This window comes from Paramormyrops kingsleyae, chromosome 15, assembly GCF_048594095.1.
Source record: "Paramormyrops kingsleyae isolate MSU_618 chromosome 15, PKINGS_0.4, whole genome shotgun sequence".
In the NCBI taxonomy this organism is placed as follows: Eukaryota; Metazoa; Chordata; class Actinopteri; order Osteoglossiformes; family Mormyridae; genus Paramormyrops; species Paramormyrops kingsleyae.
The window spans coordinates 15,118,229-15,132,340 of NC_132811.1; the positions used below are offsets into that span (position 1 = coordinate 15,118,229).

A 14,112-nucleotide genomic window follows, 5' to 3' on the forward strand; every position below is an offset into this window, starting at 1 on the left:
ACACAGAGAGGGAGGATGGGGGGATGACCAGCGACACAGAGAGGGAGGATGGGGGGATGACCAGCGACACAGAGAGGGAGGATGGGGGGATGACCAGCGACACAGAGAGGGAGGATGGGGGGATGACCAGCGACACAGAGAGGGAGGATGGGGGGATGACCAGCGACACAGAGAGGGAGGATGGGGGGATGACCAGCGACACAGAGAGGGAGGATGGGGGGGATGATCAGCGACACAGAGAGGGAGGATGGGGGGATGACCAGCGACAGTTGCTGGTCAGTCAGGGAAGAGACACAAAAGGCAGTGTTGGACGGACACCCACCTTAATAGCTGCTAATTCGATACTTAGGGCGCTTGGGCGCCAGATGCACTTATGAACACCCTTATGATCAAACATGGTGTTCGTTCTGGACAAACTGTGGTTAGCACAGATGTCCGTTAACGGCATCATTTGGGTTCAGATCGGGCAGGGCAATCACACCTCTCCAAGTTTACTGTTGTTACCCATGTGAGCGCTAAGCAGAACAACGGAAGGCCCCCAGCAGAACAATGGCGTCCCCAGTGGGGGCGTCTTCCAGCATGCCATCCAAGGTCTCCATGAAAGGCACAAACGCAGAGACAACAGTCAGCGTTCATTTCCCGACGACGTCAAAGGAAGGCAATCCTGTCATTCACTGGGATGAACTCCAACATACAGACACCAAACCAGTGGCCAGTAAGTAGACCCACACCTATCCAGCACCTCTCACCACGGGGGAATCCAGAGTGGAATAGTGTCCAGCCCCTCTCCAGGAGTTTAACTCCAGAGCTAAACCGTGCATCGAGGTGAGCCCGACTCTATCTACCTCCTGCACCAGAGGCTCGTCCCCCACCAGAGGAGGTACGTTCCATGTGCCTAAGGCCAGATTTGGTGACTGACAATCCATCCACCAAGGCCCTGCCACCCCATCTCCATCGCAGCTGACCCCCATGACCCCTTCTGCAGCTGCTGTGCGTGTATTCTCTTTTGGAAGGGCGTTTAATTAATATCAGAGTACGGAAAGGCTTGGATGCTTAATTAGCATTTTCTATTTTGTAGATTCATAGGGGTTTAAGAGAGCAATTAAAAGCAAAATTATTTATATCGTTATTTTTTCAGAAAGCAATCATAAAGTAATCTAATTATAATATGAAACAAGTAATTAGTAATCTTTTTGAACAACTTCCCCAACATTGGTAGCTGTATAATTTGTTAATTAAAACAATAATAAAAATATGACCTTAGCACAGCTTGGCCTGATATAGACTCAAGCATGTGTCCATGAAAAGGTAAAAAGCAGAAACTGAAAGTAGTTACTAACCTGCATTCACCAAAATGATCACCAGTTGGCCGTGCGTAAGAAATTCTCAAAATTCCCATGTTAAAATTTCTGTGGAATCTTCTAGGAAAGGTCCCTGAAATTTTTCACCCCATGGCAATCCTAACACAAACAAATTCATATAGGCCTACATAGCAAAGACTGCGCCTTCCCATCATCCTGTGCAAGCCGACTGCCCATCTGAAAAGTGGGGTATGTAAGAGATTAGTTAACTGGGTCAGTAGAACAGTAAAGGTACTTGTAAGAAAATCTGTTGTTTAAAAAAATTATTAGAAATTTTCTCTTTGTTCTACCACTGACTTCCTGCTTTTTGTAACACAACAATATATTTAAAATTTTGCATCATACTTTCAATTATAGTTTCAGCTTGAGAATTTTATGGAGCTTGGGCATGTAAAAAGAACACAAGTCATGTAAACTCATGTGGACTTTAACTGGTTCTCTGCAAGTGGATTGATTATGGTAAATTCAGCAACAGAAACATACGCCCGAATACATGTGTGGGGAAAAAGGTATGTTTATTCATGCAGAAAATTAACAGTTCCAATTCCATTTCATTAATAAAGTTGATCATTTCAAAAGTTAGTCAGACAGAAACAGCATAGTAATACAATGTTTAGCATTTTGTGTTTGACTTTGGTGCTGTATATTGTAAAACACAATTGTTTAAGTATAAAAACTCAGTCAATTGTTATGAATATGCAAGAAATGAGGCATAATTTACACTTCATTCATGTTTTAAAATGTTTTTTAAATGCAGTAGGAAACACATGCAGAACAAAAAGATTCACAATAAAAGAGGGAATTACTACTGAAGCGTATATGTATAATGTACAATGCACAAGCTAAAATAAAAGTAAGGTTATAAATATAAATAGGTTGGTGAGACTTTCCTTAAGGCCATGTTTTTAGTAATTTATAAACACATTCATAATGCAGTATAGTGCATTCATAAAGCATTATAAACATGGCTATAAATATTTAGAAAGGCATAACACATATAGATATGTTTATGTATTATGACTGCCTTTTGAAGCTTTCATCTATAATGTACTATAAATACCATTACAATGCTTATACCAACCATTATAATGTATTATAAAAGTATCTATAGTCTATTATACATGAGAGCTTCATAAAACATTTATAATGCATACTACACACGGCTATAATGTGTTATGCCTTTTGATATTTATAGCCATGTTTATTAATTCTTTATGGATGCATTATTATTTGTTACAAATGTGTTTATAAATGAATAAAAACATGGCCTTAAGTAAAGTGATACCAATAGGTTTCTCCACACTTGTATTGGCACGCTTAGTGTGGGCCTCCTCTGTGGTCTTCTCTATGAAGGTCCTGGGCACCTTAGCCCCATCTTTGATGGGTTTCTCGGTCTCCACCTTGCTACTCCCATTACCCACTGTTATGTGTCCCCCTGCTGGCCACCCTTGGTAACACTGCTGTTGTCCTGCCCCAACATGCCAGGTCCACAGAGTCCGCTCCCTTGGCTTGGCTGTACTTCATTTATCTGTTCTGGGCAGGGAAGGTGCTCTCTATTGTGTCATAGAGGAACTGGTACTGGTCCTGATAGGAGGGAATATTTGCAAGAATATTTAAACAGCAAGTAATCCTTGTGCAAGAAAAGGGAAGAAAATACAAAAGAGAGCAGATACACTTTTTCAGTTACTGATTATTTAGGCACTACTGTTCTGGAGGGTCTGCTTCCCCCTGACTAACCCCCTCCTTGTTTGGTATTTTTCCCCAGTGTTCTCTTAATAAATTGGCCCCCCAATAGTATTTGTCTCCTGAGACTCCTTCCCCGTTACACTGTATATTTTGTTATGAATCATAATGACTCACTGCACTGTGCATCTGCTGTCATTGTTCTTTATTGCTAGCTGTTGTTCTTATTGTCTTGTGTTTATTTGACACTGTTTTCAGGAAACACACAAGTTTGAATCCCATTGTACCTGCGCTATGTGCATTGTGCTACAGTGAAATCTTGCACCATAATAGGAGCAAACACAGCATTTTTATTTTTTTTTCGAGGAATGCTAATTCTATACAGAATTAGAATTAGATGAACTTTATTGATCTCAAAGGGAAATTCTTGAATATCATGCTATAATGGTGGCATATATTTTTGCCAATAAACAGATTTCTAATTTGTTCCAGCACAAATAAAATCATTTGGCTTCTCGTGAGAAGACACCAGACTTTTGAAATCACTGACTCACCAAGCTCAGTATCACTCCCTGCCTCTCCTTCCGCAGCGTTTTCACCACCTGGAATATGTCAACCAGCTTCTCTGTTTCAGCGCTGTCTAGGATGTTCCAGAGTGCGCAGAAAAGCCCCGTCCGAGTTGATCCATCACTAACATGGCAGAAAGAAATTGCAGCATTTAGCATTATATCACAGTGACGGACCACAATGGTGTTTTTACTGAAAAACCGAAACCAAATATTAGTTGCCAAAAACTGAAACCGAAATAGACTTTGGCTAATTACTTGATAATTTAAGTAGACCTACCGATTTTTTCAAATTTTTGTATTCAATTAATTTTGCTTTTGAGCTTATCAGTTTAAAAACATATACATGCAGCAAGATAGAGAAAAGTAGATTTTATTTCTTCTGAAAACTGCCATTATATAGACTCACTTCAAATACCAAATAAAAAAAAAACCAAACATCAGCTTTCTTTTGCCGGCAAGCAAGACATTATCCTGCGTATGCAGCCCTTTGTTTTAGCTAATGTGCCATTAGTACTAACAGATGTATAAAGCAGCATTATTTTTTATGGAAATCCACCCAGGTGAAACCGTTAATTGAAAAATATATGTTTTTATTTTAAATTAATTTTAAAATGTACTTAAATATTACACAAAACCCACTGCAATAAACATAAGGCAAAACAAACAGGCTAATTCACGCAGCTGCTACTCACAGTTCATACATGTCTTTGGTGGCTTATTTAAGCTGCTTCCAGACACAATCTGATTGTATTTTACACAGGTGCCTTTAGTTTCATTCTGAGTACATTTGCCAACCGGGCATTGAGTCATTTTTCCCAATGGCAGATGGGGAATACAAAGTGAAAGTAAACGTATAGGTAATTCTAAATGATAGTGTCTTTCTCATTGTCACTGATTGATCACTGTCACTGACTACCATGAAAGTCAAAATGCTTAGATATATTGCCAGTATTTCAGTGTAAATATGCTCCCGGGCTTCACAATTCTGAATGAAAGTCCAACACTGTATAACACAAAAACAGCAAAATGGCAATACAAGTACAACAATATCATGTACTGAAACACAACAATGCCGTGTTACTGCAATTTATAGAATATATTTTACATAATCTTGAAAGCTTGGTTAACTGTTTGCATGTGGCGGCTAACACAATGATCATATACATATATAGTTCTGGGTATAAAATTATTACAATGGGAAACTGCATAATTTTGACCAACAACAATAAAGCAAATGAAAATTGTGCCAAATGATGACAATTGTACAGAACCGTTTGCATATATGTACTAAAACATTTGGAAATTTGTGTAAAGCAATGAGACATGATGTTCTGCTGTGCAGAAGTGACATTATAGTGAGGGGATTACGCTTGTTGTTTTGTAAATATTTATTGTCATTTACGAAATGCTCCAAACCAATCGAGAAAAACTGTATTATGGGTTTTATGTCTTTTTTTGGGTGACAGTGACTCTGTAGCTGTGAGGATTACTGACTGTTCCACTGTTTTCTTAATAGATGAACATTATGCTAAAGCAATGGCTCATTAACGAAAGCAAAAGGTATCAAACGCTGAAGCCTGTTGCAGCAGGTGGTCAAAAAAGCGCAGGCAGTTCTGGTGTTAAACGTCACAGTTTCAGTCAGTATTTTCGGCCTTCAAAAACTGATTTGGCCAAAACCAAAAATAGAATTTTTGAATTTTCAGCTGTATATTCTTGGTTGCCAAAATTTCAGTGCAAGATTAATATCACATAATTGTATAGTCTATTGTTGTCATTATAGGAAAGGCATAATGACTGAGAGGAAAATATGTACTTAGTGACAAAAAAAGTAATGGTCTGATTTGGATGTAATTTGGTACATGTGCAGACCAGCGATGGGATCAGCAGTGTGCCCATACTGCCAACTCTGTTGTCCGTTTGATCTGATGTTATAATCATTGCAATACAGTCACATGACCTTTCACCACGTGCAGATTCATGTCCACGACTCTGGGTGCCTCACTTTTTTTGTCACTGAGTGAATATAAATGACAGGGAATACTAATACAGACAAAAAAGCAGTTTCAGCATAAGATTTATCCCCATCAAATATAATTAGTAGTAATGCTTGACTTTGAACCAGCTGAAGTTAGAGTTTTTTGAGGAGGATGAGAAAATCACTCACTTGCAGTGGACCACAACAGGCTCATTCCTATCTGGTCTGATTGTGTTGTACTTGATCTTCTGCTTAACCGTCCTCATCAGGTCTATCAGGTACTGCGGTTTCTCTGGAATGTTCTTCTCTGTCCAGTGCTGGAACTGGTACTGGTACACCTTGTGGTTCTCCTTCGTCTGTAAAGATACATTATGTTACACATGTCCTCATTTTATGAGGAGGCTCTAAGTCAGCTATGTTCGGTGTCAATTGTGAACAATGAAGAAACAGTTTGGGAAAGAAACAGAACAAAAGTGACAGCTACCTTTGAGTGACGCAGTTCAATGCACCGAATTTTGTATGTTGGGAAAGTGTTGCAGTTCTTCATTTCTACCTCAATATCCCCAAAGTCCTTCCTCTCATTACTCCAATACGGTGAGCAGACTTCCTAAAAAGCAGACGAGAAGTGAACGCCTTCAATTTGCTCATTTATTTGACACTTTCATCCATAGAATCTTACAGCAGAGATAAAGCATTCATTGGTCCTTTGTATTGCTAGCGTTTCCTTTACTTCTGCAATACGGAGGTAAGGAGCACGAGCAATAGGAGCTTGGAATAATTGCACCAGTGCATACAAACATAATGACACAGCTGTACAATTCACCATTTTTACATACCTTGCCCTCCTCCATGCACTCTGTAAGCATGAAAATTGTCTTGATTTTCTTCTGGAATATCATGAGCCAGAAGTCTGCCCTGGTGTCTGGAAGAGGACCTTGAGTAGCAATAATACAACTTGGGCCCCAATATCCCTAAAAAAGATACCGAAAGAGTTTTTTTTGTCAGTGTATATATCATCCTTTATAATATGACACAATGGCATTTGATTTACTTTCAAAAAGTCTCTATAATGCTACATTTTGCAAACATACATCTATGTAGGAAGCATTGATGTATTTATATTCTGTGTAGGAGACATCAGCGTATTCTTCATTATCTTCAACAGTTTCATAAACATTATCCTCATCTTGTTGACATTCGTGGCTGCTCTCTTCATTGGAATATAGGAGCACTTGGTTGAAATCATCTGCAGAAGATTATTATGGAGAACATTAGATCCACAGTAGATCCGCAGTGTTAAATCATCTGTGTGCATTCATTTAAAAAAATGAGTGATCACGCTCACATGGAACGGCAGCGGAATGACGATTTTTATTCTTGTTATTGCTTTTTCTGGTGTTTTGTGACCTCCAGTTTCTGTAGCTAGGTAGTCCCTAAAAAAACAGAATACAATTACAAAAGTAATAATCAGAAGAATATTCTCTTAGAAATGATGAGGCATGGAGTTTAAAAACAGATTTTACACTGGTATTTTCCTGAGGTTGGTTATTTTTGTTAAATAAATTTCCATCTGTGTAGGAGGTATTGGAGTATGTGTTTTCTGTGTAGGAGACATCAACGTATTCTTCATTATCTTCAACAGTTTGGTAAATATCATCTTCATTTTGTTCACATTCATGGCTGCTCTCCTCCTTGGAATTTATGAGGACTCGGTTGTAATCATCTGCAGAAGATTATTATGCAGAACATTTATTTCAGGACCACAACAAACTAACACTAGATCCACAGTTTTAAATCATCAGCACATTCATTTCAGCAAATTATGAGTCAGGCTCACATGGAACAGCAGCGGAATAGCGATTTTTTGTCTTGTTCTCCTCGCTTTTTCCTGTTTTTTGTGTCCTCAAATTAATGTAGTTTGGCAGCCTCTAAAAAACAGAATTTTTTTTTTACAAAAGTGATAAAATAGAGGGATATTTCCTTAGAAATTTGTCATAAGTTTAAAAATGTATTTTATGCTAGCATTTTACAGAGGTTGCTTGTTAATGTTAAACACATTTCCTTGCAAAACTGCAGATCACTGATGGATAAAAATGATAAAATCATTATATCTCCCTCTTGCCAATCGCTTCACTCCATAATACAAACACAAGCTTCAGAATGAAGCTGTAGTCATTAATACTGGCCTTCTGCTGTGTTGCTGACTGACCTGGAATTCAGTTTCCAAAAGAGTGGGTTCAGAATCCGAATCCCTTTGCCTCAATGTCGTCAGTGTACAGTGCATTTCAGAGAGAGGGATCTCAGTGTCACCAAACCGAGTTTGTTCAAGGAGAGTCTGGTGGATCAAGATATACTGGGCCTGCCACAGGAAACATCCACCAAGATTGTATCATTGTCCAGGACGTTAATTACTTTGGCTTGATATTTCATTAGTGGCAAACAAATACCCCGTACAACGGGTACAAGAGAAATTCTCTGCCTAATCCCTCAATCTGCTGTTACCTCGTCTTCAACCATGAGACACCTCTGACGTTGGAGCTGGGCCACATATCCATAAATATCTATTCTTCCTTCTGTTTCCAGCTGCTCCATCATGGCATCTATGCCAATATAGGTCCCTGTGGGTCCCACTCCAGCACTAAATGGAAACCAAGCAGAAAATATTTATCTTTTGTAAAAAGGAATAGTGGAAAGTCTGGGGGAAGAGTTACATTGGGTTACATTGGTTTTATTATATTATTTTCAGCATAGTAAGACATCCTTAATATTCTCCAAAAAACCATCTTAACCTTGTAATTCCCTCACAAGTTCTCCCTCAAGCTTCCAAGCCATGCTGTCATTGTAAGACAAGGGTTAAGGGCATTAATGTGATTGATTAAAAATGGTTTTGAAAAACTGGTCCGCAATGCTGTTGTAATTGCTGTTTCATTGGGGTAACTGTTCCATTATGACCTCTTACCTGCAATGGACAATGATGGGTCCACTGAAGAGGCTTTTGAAAGAAATGACACGTCGACGCAGCTTGAGGAGAATGTGAGGTTCCCCAGGAACCCCATGATCTGGCCAGCTGGTGAACTGGATGTGGGTCACGTCCCTCTCTGTGGATTTTTCCCTCTTCTGTAAATATGTGCACATTAAAATATTCACATTTAACCTCTGCACCACCTCTAACTCATATACCTATACCTCTAACTATAACTTTAATTTTAATGTTAAAAATAACAATTACGTTGGTGACGCTAAGTTGTCGAATTATGTAATCTGGAAAGTGATCTTCTCCATTGATTTTCACGATGAAATCTTCAAAAATCTCTGCCTCTCGATCCAGAGATGGCCAATACTGTGCACATTTGTCCTAGAAAGCAAAGGGCTATAATTGTATTAATAATGTAAAAGTTTTTTTCCCACAGACTAAATCTAAAGTTGTAATTGTAACATTTAAAAGGTTAAGTTAATTGTAACTTTCAAGGTTAACATGAATTTCTCTGGTTCCTGAAACCTATGTTCAACCATGTCGTAAGTAAAAAAAATGTTTTGATTAAGGATAAAATGCTTACAGTTTGGGAATACTGTCTTACAGACTGGAAAAACACATAATCATTTTGGATTTTCTGGACGATAAACTAAAATTTCAATGACTATAGTGTAACCTTTACATTTTACAATCACAGTTACTGCAAAGAAAATCACGAGCATTATACAGTACAGTCGCTCATCATCAGCATATAAACGTGCGGTTTTTGCACTTATCAACACCAGGGGCGCCGTAAGGGGGAGGAAAGCTAGGACGATTCCAAGGGCCCCTGAGTGACAGGGGCCCTAAAAAATTAGGAAAATAACTGGATTGGTTTGGACTGGGGGGCCTAATATGATATGCTTTCATGGGGCCCAAAATCTCTAGCAACGCCCCTGATCAACACATTAGAACACTAGATCATTATGTATCTACTACGCTTACCCTGTTTCCTTCTTCACAGCGGGTCATCATGACAATTATAGATGACTGCTGCTCCCACACCATTCTCCAGAAATCAGCCAGAGTCTCATTCTTAGGCCCTTTAAGATGAAAATGCATGTATTTTATGTGCAAATGAAATCTGTGTAGCCTTTAACATCCATCCATGTAACATGAACAGGGTCACAGGAATGAACTGTATACTAATTAATTATATTCCTCAGACATATGGTCCACTGCCACTGCAGACCCTTTTTCGTTAGTATGATAACTCAAAAAGTATTCAATGGATCTTTTTCAAACTCTGCAGAGGTATTACACAGGTGACGACCTGGAACTGCTTAAATTTTGAGACATATCACCCAAAATTGAAGCAATGGTGCATAGTGGTAGCAATGAACAGGACAATTTTGACCCTTTTAGAGTTGATCCCTTTAGAGTGATAAACAACAAAGTATTTGAAGAATCTTTTTCAAACTTCCTAAACCCATTGTATGGGTGAGGATAAAAATATGATCAAAATATATAACATTTCTTCAAAAATCTTTACCTTGTGTGGCAATGTACTTCTTTGGTTCATTGTACCCCTACAAAATAAAGTTAATTGTTACATTATATATCTATATGGATTGTCCAAATAATAATCAAATAGATCCATTTATTTATAGATAGATAGATAGATAGATAGATATTGATTGACTGATTGATTGATCGATTGATTGTCTCACATCTATGAAGCTGGCATTGACATAATCTGACCCATCAGCACTTGAGGACAGCTGGACACGATTATCATCATCTAGCAAGATACAAAGTACATGTTCAGTTAGCATAGAATTTTTGCATTGTTGGAACACAGAGGTATCCTATGGCTAAATACATAAAAGCTGATGTACTCACATGGTAGGATATCGCCATAGCGGTTTTTGATCTGATTGCTGGGCTCCATGGCTTCTTTGGTGGGAAGCTTGCTATAAACCCTTGGAATGCTCTAATAAAATGGGAAAACCACAGTCTGTATTAGTGATGGGATACTGGGACACTGTGTGTGTGCGTGTGTGTGTGTGTGTGTGTGTGAGAGAGAGAGAGAGAGAGAGAGAGAGACACTCTCTGGATTATAGTAATTTTAAGTATCTTTATGTATGTATATTCATACCCAAAACTATACATATATACTATACATATGTATATGATCATCGTGTTAGCCACCACATACAAAACAGTTAACCAAGCTTTCAAAGTGATTTAAAAATATATTCTATATATTGCAGTTATATGGTGTTTTTGGTTCCCACAGTATATGATTTTGTTGTCATTTTGTTGTTCTTATTTTGCCATTTTGCTGTTTTTGTGTTATACAGTGCTGTGTGACTTTTTGTTTGCTTTTGCACTGTGTCTTGAGATCTGAAGTTACAGTACATGTTCATGCAAGTGTTTCTCTTGCCAGTGAACTTTACATAATGTAATGTAGAGCCTCACAATGTTAAAATTGGTGTCATTCACATACTGTAATAAGCATCAGTTTGCTAAAGAAAAATGACAAGTCAGTGATAAAGAGAAAGTATGAATGGACTATCATTCAGTGTTGTGGAGCTGAGGAGCATATACTGAAATACTGAAATATATCTAAGCATTTTGACTTTCATGGTTAAAACTAGGGGTGCACCGATCGATCGGCGCACCGATCTATCGGCCTCGATCACGTTAATTTGAGGGGATCAGAAATCGACCATATTCCCATGAGATCCACCGATCTTAGTTATATGCTTTTAAATCAGCCTTTTCTCCCATTCCCGAGAGAGGTGCAGTGCAGGCTGCCTCCCTCCCGCCCGCCCAATACATTTTTACAAAATTAGAGAAATTAAAGTCTGGAAGAAAAAATATGATTTTGTAGTTCAAACAGCAATGCTCATTTATATGTTTATTTATATTTGAGGACACTACCTCATGTTTTGTGAGTATTCATATCAATTTACTCAATAAAAATGGAAACATTGAAGTAATTGTCTTTTAGTTATGAAAGAAACAAGATCGGCAAAAAAAAAATCGAGATCGGCAGGTAAGGTTGTCTAAGGATCGGTGATCGTTGATCGGCCAGAAAACTGCAATCGGTGCACCCCTAGTTAAAACGATGCTGATTGTACCTTTTATTGTGGTGGCATTGACTAATTCATGGGTGGGATTATTTGCTTTTGAGACATGAGTCAATTGTTATGGAGAAGTTGCAGGCTTTTGCAGCTAAACCATAGTGTTGTGCTTATAGTCTTGAGAATGTTAAGTATGTTTCATGAAATGTGCCAAAGCAATCGAGAAAAACTATAATTTATTTTGACCAACTAGACTAAAGCAACTGAAAAATGTGCCAAATGATGACAACTGTAGAAAACCATTTGCATATACAGTACGTACTAAAACATTTGGAAATTTGTGTGAAGCAATGTGAAATGATATTCTGCTGTGCAGAAGTGACATTATTGTGTTGGAATTACTTATTGTTTTACAAATATTAATTCTTATTTGAGAAATGCTCCAAAGCAATCAAGAACATATGTACTATATTTCTAATGTTGCTGAATGATAAATCTATTTCATAAATGTATGTATTTCCTCCCCGACCAAAAGTCCTATTTACCAAAAATACCATCAGGGAATTGCTTCAGGGATAAATTGAGGGATAAGTAAAGTATTCCTATCCCTAAATTAAGGGGAGAAAATGAAACCACGATTTTTCACCTGAAATTCAGCCTGGAAAAGGCAGCCTTTGTCAGCTATCTTCTTCTTGTAGGTATCTAGAAGGAGCTCTGCTCTAATGGGCTCCACATCCAGCAGGCTCTGATCTTCATCTATGGAGTTCATGAGGAAATTGTGTCCAGATTCTGCAGCTTTCCACAAAGTACACCTTGATAACAAGATCCCAAAAATGTCTTACCCCTGGTCATGAGTCCCAGCTCATCATTGGAATTGCTGAAAGTGATTAATAAAACAACCTTAAAATGTTGCTAGCATTCAGTATATACTTTCACTGTATACTTTAGACATTTAGATAAAACTTGGAATTTGAAATGAAAACATCATGTTTATATTATGATTTATTATGCCTAAAAAAGAATTTACAGTTTTTGTCAAATGCTTTGGTGCTTTTCTCAAATGTCAATTAACATTTGCAAAACGACCAGTGTAATCTCCACGCCATGATGCCACTTTTGTACAGCAGAACATCATTTCTCATTGCTTGATACAAATCTTGATACAACTGGTCTTTTACAATTGTCATCATTTGGCACAATTTTCAGTTGCTTGTTGGTCAAAACGGAGTAGTTTCCTACTGTAATAACTTTACACCCAAACCTATATGTTCACTACCAGTCAAAAGTGTTTATCCACCACAGGTTTTTCCTACTTTTCCATTAATTTCATTAACTGCAGTTTTTGTTTATTCTTGTTAAGCATTGGAAGGTTGAGTGAACAACTAGAAATGAAAAAATAAGTCAAATAAAATAAATCTCTGTTATAATATGGAAAGAATATGTAACAGTGCATGTCTGATATCCTATTAGCTGGTTGTGTGGTGATGGCTTAGCTGTCCTTTAACTTTAAATGCACTAGTTAACTCTTTCATCCCATGAAACAGAGCAGTATTTAATGTCCCTTGTAGAATGAATGCTTCAGATTTTCCCTGCTGTTATAACTGCTAGAGGAGGTTACTTTGATGAAACAAAGATATGACATTTTCTTGCTAATAAAGGTACTGAACATACTGTAAATGTATTTGTTACTTGATGGGGGGTGGAGCATGTGCAAAGCGTCTAGGCCAGTTTCAGTGTGATTGAACGTAAACACGCAGGAGTAAATCGACTCCCAGTCGCATTATCTGGGTGTCTTAGTCCGACTTCTAGTCCGATTTAGCACAATTTCACTTGGACTAATATGTTTACATTTAGTTTAAAAGTCAGGTTTTAGTTGGACTAAGACAATAATTGAATTTTCTTAGTGTGCATGTAATGAGAAAGTGGGAAATGAGGAATTGTGGAGCTCAGAGCATACTTATGCTGACTTTTTGACAGTATATCTAAGCATTCTGACTTAAAACAATGCTGATTGTACTTTTCATTTGTGTGGCACTTTCTTATTCATTACTGGAATCATTTGCTTTTGAGACACGAGCTGGTGGTGAAATTTAATAAATGCCTGTAATGGCTGAGGTGCCCCTGAGGAGAGGTTTGGGACCTGAATTGGTGATCATCTAACTATCCAACTAGATATCAGTAACCTTTTGGAGAAGAGAAGGAATTTTAACTTTTAATTTTTAGTTTTTATTGTGTTACTCTTTACTTGCATATATTAATGTTAAATTGTGTTTTTTATTTTGAGCAAATGTGCAGTTACTACCCAGATAAATAGCTTTAAACATTTCTAATGACTGCCTAAGACTTTTGCACAGTACTGTATATACACAGGTAACAAAGTATAGATGAGGGACATGTGTGGGCATTTCTAATTAACTAAACACTAGAGCAAGGAATTAATAGAACTGGTGGGGGGGTCATTAACAATCACAAAGGATGAAAA

General features: G+C 37.8%; 1 protein-coding gene across 1 annotated transcript in view; it reads right to left on the reverse strand.

The window, feature by feature from the left end:
* Positions 1 to 1,851: 1,851 nt before the first annotated feature.
* The window catches only part of LOC111840145 (receptor-type tyrosine-protein phosphatase C-like), a 60,053-nt gene continuing 47,792 nt past the window's right edge, over positions 1,852 to 14,112 (reverse strand). Inside the window, exons 14-32 of the mRNA XM_072699423.1 lie at positions 12,473 to 12,507; positions 12,277 to 12,386; positions 10,444 to 10,534; positions 10,272 to 10,342; positions 10,094 to 10,130; positions 9,547 to 9,644; positions 8,818 to 8,943; positions 8,548 to 8,705; positions 8,091 to 8,226; positions 7,798 to 7,947; positions 7,426 to 7,516; positions 7,112 to 7,311; positions 6,934 to 7,021; positions 6,680 to 6,834; positions 6,425 to 6,559; positions 6,073 to 6,195; positions 5,778 to 5,944; positions 3,599 to 3,734; positions 1,852 to 2,945 (exon numbers count right to left, since the gene is read on the reverse strand). Of these exons, the coding sequence (XP_072555524.1) occupies positions 2,886 to 2,945; positions 3,599 to 3,734; positions 5,778 to 5,944; positions 6,073 to 6,195; positions 6,425 to 6,559; positions 6,680 to 6,834; positions 6,934 to 7,021; positions 7,112 to 7,311; positions 7,426 to 7,516; positions 7,798 to 7,947; positions 8,091 to 8,226; positions 8,548 to 8,705; positions 8,818 to 8,943; positions 9,547 to 9,644; positions 10,094 to 10,130; positions 10,272 to 10,342; positions 10,444 to 10,534; positions 12,277 to 12,386; positions 12,473 to 12,507 (2,167 nt within the window). The 3' untranslated portion in view covers positions 1,852 to 2,885. The remainder of the gene's footprint in view (positions 2,946 to 3,598; positions 3,735 to 5,777; positions 5,945 to 6,072; positions 6,196 to 6,424; positions 6,560 to 6,679; positions 6,835 to 6,933; positions 7,022 to 7,111; positions 7,312 to 7,425; positions 7,517 to 7,797; positions 7,948 to 8,090; positions 8,227 to 8,547; positions 8,706 to 8,817; positions 8,944 to 9,546; positions 9,645 to 10,093; positions 10,131 to 10,271; positions 10,343 to 10,443; positions 10,535 to 12,276; positions 12,387 to 12,472; positions 12,508 to 14,112) is intronic.